The sequence below is a fragment of the Crocodylus porosus genome, unplaced genomic scaffold (assembly GCF_001723895.1).
Source record: "Crocodylus porosus isolate Cpor-Errol unplaced genomic scaffold, CroPor_comp1, whole genome shotgun sequence".
In the NCBI taxonomy this organism is placed as follows: domain Eukaryota; kingdom Metazoa; phylum Chordata; order Crocodylia; family Crocodylidae; genus Crocodylus; species Crocodylus porosus.
This window is the reverse complement of record NW_017728931.1, coordinates 119,723,001-119,729,988: the sequence shown is the minus strand read 5'-3', so window position 1 is coordinate 119,729,988 and position 6,988 is coordinate 119,723,001. Positions and strand designations below refer to the sequence as shown.

Sequence of the window (6,988 nt, the reverse complement as noted above, 5' to 3'; positions counted from 1 at the left end):
AGAGGAAGGGCAGGGTCAGACCTGAAGCAGGGGGAAAAGGGGTGGAACAGGGTCGAACCCGCACTGGGTCCCAGTCAGCCCCCCCTCCCCTGTCATTCTTGACAGGCAATTTGCTAGTTATAATATAGTTTCCTAATGATTTCACCGAGTAAATTTTTATTTGTAAAATTCAGTACCAAGTTACTAATGTTTTTTCTACACTGAGAGGTGAAGAGAAAGCCCATTGCACAGCATACCTATTAATCTAAACTTAAACCCATTGAAATCAGAGGGATTTTTGCCTAGGTGAGCAGAGAGCCATTAGGAAATACAGTATAATCTATTTAAAATTAGGGTATCGTAGAAACTTTAAGAAGGACATAGGATAGAGTCCTTCTTAACATATCTATTCTGTCAAAAAACTGTACTAAACGGTGCTGCAGTAAAGCAGGCTGGGCACATGCTGAGCATGTTCTAATAAGCACATGTGAGACTGAACTGTTGCTGTATCATTCCTGGGTGTGTTGCGAGCAGAGCAGGTATGCTGTGCTTCACTGCATCCCTCTCTAACGTGCATCTCTGGTGGTTCAGATTCATCTACTATATATCCATGATATCTTGATTTCTTCTCTGACTCTAGTAGTACTCTCCCTATTACAGCTTTCCATTTAATCTATCCTCATTGTTCTTCCCTAGATACCAGGGAGTTCAAGCTCTTCCTGAATCCTTCATTTTAGCATGATGCTGTTGCCACTGGAAATAGCAACAAGGCCATGTCTTGTTTCACAAACTAAAAACTGTAATGGAAAATGAAATAAAGTTAATCTGGGGATGCCAAAATGACCTAAAACTGAGCTTTTAAACCTTTCTGCACTCCCAAATGTGTAGTTCAAGTAAGGAATACTCACTGTTTATCTTCATCTCCAATCTTTTCATGAAGTTTACACTGATACATAAACAGATTATTCAAAGCCCAACATGCAGCCTCCTGAATTTAAAACAAGAGCAGAACAAAATAGTTTTAAAACAAATACAATACTAAATGGAGAAAATTTGTTTTTTAAAATCTTCTTTCTAAAATAGTTTCATCTCATCACTTTCTAGTGGAGGTTTTTATGTCAAAATAGATAAAAAACAACAAAATATAATAAAAGCTTTAATTTAGTCCTAAGTATTCTAATTGCTATAACAATAGAAGCTCTAATTTCATTGTTAGCGAGATGCATAAACAGTGTTTTTATTCTTGAATTGTGGAATATATTACAAATACCTATACAAAGATTCAAGCACACAAAAGCACATGTGTATGTCACATTCCAATTATTTGTTGTTTTATTACACGAAATAAAACATATATCAAGTTGAGAGAATTCCTAAAAAATTTCTCTGGCTTTCCAGTGCATCCAGGATAAGTCATTTTTGTCCTGTGTGTCAGCTACTCGAAATAACTATATGATACATCATTTATACAAACTCTCCTTTGTTATCAATAAATGATATTACTTATAAACATTACTTGACATTCAGCACTGATTTGAGGAAAAATTAATTCCTGTTTCCAATTACATACAGAAGACGATTCTGTACTATAAAGAGACATCACTCTTACAAAAGTGTGATTTGAGGACAACAAAAGAGATTGTATCCCAATAAACATTTGATTTTACTGCCTGTTGGGTTTCAATTTTTTTTAAATCATGCATATGATTCCATTCTGAATTCTCTTGATTCTCAGTATCTCAACATCCTCTACGGCACAGTAAGCCTTTATGTGAAAATGAATGGAGTAATAACCATTAAACTTTTCATGTGAAATAATTATCAGTAATTCATCCTACCCAATGTTTTTGTCTCTCTAGACTACATGTTTGGTACATCTGAGGGAAAACTATTTTGCTGAAAATCTTAATTAATGCTAAATTAATTAATTCTATTTTTTTGCACCCATATCAACCAGAAATTCTCACCTGTACATCTACGTTTCTTCGGTGTAATTTTAATGCTTTGTAGCATGCTTCCAACCAACATATTTTTTCTTCTTCCTCCTCCTCTTTTCTTTCCTCTAAGTCTTGATTTAAAAATATTGTTTCAGCTTGAAATGTAAGACATGTACACTTAGTTCTTATTGTGAAAATACAAGATTAACATTTGATCCTAATGAAGTATACAGTTGGTTATATGCCTAAATCAGTTGAAGCTGATTATACCAGAAAAAGTGGCAAATCCCTTTCTTTTGAGAAGGGGAAGCAAGAAGCCTTTTACATGAGCTCTGGTATGTATCTGAATAAGCTGTCATTATGAAAAGATTTCAGAAGCTCATTACAATGTGTTCAGTTAAGTACACAATAATATATTAGTCAATAATTCTAACAGAAAAATGTATGTTCATGCATTTATTGTCCTGTTTGCATGCAGGCGGTAAAATATGGCTGTATTACATTTGTATGTCATCATTTACTATAAATTCACTTTGATCTCCCAGCACTTTCTTGTCACTAGGAAAAGATGGACAAACTGAAATTGCTAAAACAGAAGTACTTGGCAAAACTAAAATAAAATTCCATTTAATAGAAGTTATTTTACAGCAAGTCATTTTTGGCACTTGTGCACAGTTGTTTTATAATTGTGAAGGAATATCAGTATGTATGTTAGCTGCTATCTTTGGCACTCACTGACTTCAACCTGAAAGAATGAGTAATGGATACACTCTCAACATCAAACTTAGCTTAAGTGTCTGCATTTCCAATTCTAATGCAACAAGGAATTTTTAAACTAAGAAGGGATTATACTGTATGCAACCTATGAGGGGATACGTTGCTTTGTTAGGGCTCAACGACGTCACATACCAACTAAATGTTGCATAAGCAATGCTGGTTAAGGAGTATGGGTACTGCCATGGAACAATAACAAACAGTGAAACGTGTTCACAACTGTTAAACTCTATTCCACTTTAAAAACTGCGTGTAAAAGAAACAGAGATAGTATAATTTCCTGTTATTTCTTAACTCCTATCACAATGGCTGCCATTAAAAATAGTCATGGGTTTATTCAGCGACTTTATATAAATAGGAAGGAATTTACTTACTGAGAAGAGCTAAACAACCAAGTGCTGCAGCTTGTAGTTTTGCATTTGCAGAGTATCTTATAACAGCACTCACAATGACTTCATGTACTTCATTTAAAACCAAAATATTGAAAAAGTTTCCTAAAAATAAATACACAAGTTAGCTGAATCTGCTATCTAGAAAAATTATGGCCCAGATCCTATTCCACCTAATAGATATGGCCAAACATTATGTGCTACATTTCAGGTGACTCCACAAAGGGAGATGCAACTTGTACATAGAACCATAGAACTGGAAGGGACTTGTAAGATCATCAAGTCCAGTCCCCTGCTATGGGAAGGAAGTTATTGGGCTCAGATGAGCTCAACAAGGTGCCTGTCAAGTCCCATCTTGAACACCTCCAAGGAGGGTGACTGCACCACCTCTGCTGGGAGTGTGTTCCAGATTCTGGTGACCATTTCAGAGAAAAAGATTCTTATGTCTAGCCTGAATTTACCCTCTATTAGTTTATGCCTGTTGGTCTTCATCCTCCTTTGATGTCCTTCCTGAAGAGTTACTTCCCTAGTTCTTGATGCTCACCCCGATGTACTTGTAGGCGGCTATCAAGTCACCTCTTAGCCTTCTCTTACTTGGATTGAACAGACCCAGTTCCTGGAGTCTCCCCTCACAGGGCCTGCCCTCCATGCCCTTAGCCATATGGGTGGCCCTTCTTTGTATCCTCTTGAGCTTATCCACATCCTTCTTGAACTGTGGTGTCCAGAACTGGACACGGTACTCCAGCTGAGGCCTCACCAGTGCTGAATAGAGAGGGAGAAGCACCTCTCCGGATTTACTGGCCACACATCGGCTGATGCGCACCAGAGTTCTGTTTGCCCTTCTGGCAACTTCATTGCTCTACTGGCTCATATTCATCTTCCAGTTGATCACGACCCCCAGGTTTCATTCATGTGCTGTGCCAGCCAATGGACTACCACCCATCGTGTATTTATTGTGAGGGTTCTTCCTACCCAGGTAAAGGACCTTGCACTTCTATTTGTTCTGCCCATGAATCCAGGCTGTCAAGGCAGTCCTGAATCTTTGCCCTATCATCTGCTGTGCCCATGTACATCAAGAGATCCATCTGACTCTGACTTGCAGAGGTGCATAGCTCCTCCATTCTTTTAATCAGCAACCCAGGGTATGCAGGGAATTTCCAACTAGCAGCCAATAGGAAACTCTAGGCACAGAGGTATCTGAATGTAGGGCTCCATATCAACCCTATTCTACCCTGTGAAATGGTTACCTGAACAACAGAGTGAGGGTCCAACTACCTTTCCCCAAGAACCTTGGTTGGAATTCTTTTCACTTTACAGACCCACATGGTACTTATCCAGCCAGAAAGCAGCACACTGGCCGAATCTTGGAGGACCCTACTCATTTGCTAGTCACAGCTTTTTGCCTGGCTACAATTTCATGGAAGGAACGTTCATATGGAGGAACATGGCCTAGGGCAGGAACATATGGAGATGCATATCTGGCACTTACACCAGTGGGTAACTGCTATTTGAATGTATACAATAAGATTCTGTTCCTTGTGTTTAGGGCAGTTGCCTAAGAAGTAGGAGACCTGTGTTCAGGCCTTCCTCATCCTGTCTTAAATCTGCATCTTCCACTTCCCTGGAAACTGCATTACTTACCAGGTTTCAGTTAGGCAAGACCAATGGCACCCTGTATCTGTCCTGCTGAAGCATGACTATTGTGTGGAAACAAATGCAACAGTCGCTGAGCATTAGAAAAACAAACAAGAAGCAACCTGACTAGAGCTCAGTAAGGCATTCCCCTAGGAGGGAGGAAGACTCGAGTTCTGGTTCTTGATGCCAATGCTGATTATGCCTTTTATCAAATAACTTCCTTCTTGGAAGTGAGCAACCCAAGAAGGGAACTAATAGTAGACTCCTAAACTGGCACTTGACTGACCCTAGCTAGGAAGCTGTTTAACTTCTATTCTGAAATATGCATCTTTCCACACAAAATATAGCACAGTTTAGCACAAACTCCTAATTAAAGACTTTTAGAAAAAAGAATGTTTATTATAATAAATGTTGCTAAAAAGGAACATTTACCACCATGTATGTAGTATTTCTTGTCATAAGTGCAGACTAAGAAATGTTGGCAGAAAATAAAGGCTGCATACACACATTCAAATCATCCAGGACAACTCTCCCAAGTTTGTTTTCCTGAGACAAAAACTGACCTGTACAGAAGTTCAAAGTGAAAAGCAAAGAGCCTGTAATATGGATGCCGGCCTGCCATGTATCCCTAGAGCGCACAGCCCAGAGAGTTTGCAGGAGGGGTGAGGGTGTTGTTTTTTCAAGTGAATGTGGGGCTGGGGTCTGTGCCATGCACAGAAAAGCCCTTTCTCTTCCTCTGTATTGTGCTGGAGGTCAGCTAAGGCTAGGCAAGTTATATGCTTGTATACTTCCCTGCACCCAAGTACTGCAATGTGATTCAGGCAGGGAACAAACTAGGAGCAGAACATACTCCCTAACTGCTTCAGCCTGAAGCACTCAGGGGGCGTGATATTCCCTGCTTGGCTAAGACTAACACATGCTCTCTCTCCCCACCTGTGGAGGAACAAGGAAGCAAAACACACTGAGATTGCAGAGATTGGCTCAGCATCCTGATGCCTGTATGGAAGTTCTGTCTCCTAGGATATATTCTCCAGAAAGCAACTTTTCTCGGACTGTTTCCAAGTTATTTTTCTACCAGTGTAGCCACCTTGGGTGTAGACAGAAGTGCAGCTCCTGGTCTAACTCATGGTACTTTACAGAAAGCACCATGACTTAGACCAATCCCCCCAGCCCAATAGCTGTTGGGTTGAGAGGGTGGGGGATCAAGTTCCAATTTGGGACCGATCCAGGGAGAGAAGTGGTCTCTTTGAAGCCTCTTCCCCTAGCTCTTCCCCCAGTCTCCCATCCTCCTGTGCTGTCTGGGAGAGGGAGGGAGGTCCGCTCCGGGTTTTCCCCAGCCTGTGCTGGAGTGCAAGGGTGAGTAGACTGAAGCACGCCCCCCCCACACCTTGTGGGGGTGCTGTAATATACCCATCCTACCCTCCAGTGCTGGCTGGGCAACTCCCAGAACAAGCTCCCTCTGCTCCCTTCTCCCATTCTGAAAACAGCAATGGGAGCAGCCATAAGTTAATGAAGGCGCTCCACTTTGGAGTGCCTTCATCTGAAACTTCATGTAATGAGGGTTCAGACTGTCACAGGATTAGCCCTTTTACAGTGCTCTGCAGCCATGCACTTGTGTTAGAGTGCTTTCAGGGGCCTGATCAGGCAAAAATTGTCACTTTTGTCTACATCCTTTTACTCTGGGAGAAAAATTACTAGCTTCTGTATACTCATAGTTTCTCCTGAGACAGCAGGGACACTCTCTGCTGAAACTGAACATCTGTCCATACCCAAAGTAAACTACCTCATTCCTATTGTGAAAACAAATAATCTGCCAGCAGTCGCTCATCTTTCTATTGTATTTACAACGTTTAGATTTTTTTAATGGGTCTCAATCGGTAAATATTAGAATCACCCTAGTGGCAGGAAAAATTATGAGATTATGAAATTTATGGGATCTAATCATTTTCTGAAGCCCTTCAGGTGGGCTGTAAAACTGAGGAATTTACCATCTGTGGTCATAAGAGGTGTGATGGCGAGTTCCTGATACTCAAAAAGTTAAACCTGTCTACTCCAATTCGTTATGGCCTTGATCAACCAAAGTGCTGAGTACATTCACTTTCAGTATCATCGCCAGGGACAGAAGGGTGCTTATCACCAGGTAGGACTGAGCCTACTGGGCCCCAATTCAGCAAAGTATTTTCAACAAGCTAAGGAGGATCGTTGGGGAAGCGCTGAGGACCCAGAGGGGAAGGGAATCAGATGTCGAAGGTGAGTGGTTGCTCCTTAAGGAGA

General features: G+C 40.8%; 1 protein-coding gene across 2 annotated transcripts in view; it reads right to left on the bottom strand.

Moving 5' to 3' along the window:
• Window positions 1-6,988, bottom strand: part of LRRK2 (leucine rich repeat kinase 2) — a 106,659-nt gene that overhangs the window by 75,798 nt on the left and 23,873 nt on the right. For both annotated transcript variants that reach the window (XM_019543535.1, XM_019543536.1), the window contains 3 exons: window positions 3,065-3,184; window positions 1,947-2,071; window positions 888-967 (listed from right to left, as the gene is read on the bottom strand). In XM_019543535.1, the coding sequence (XP_019399080.1) occupies window positions 888-967; window positions 1,947-2,071; window positions 3,065-3,184 (325 nt within the window). The remainder of the gene's footprint in view (window positions 1-887; window positions 968-1,946; window positions 2,072-3,064; window positions 3,185-6,988) is intronic.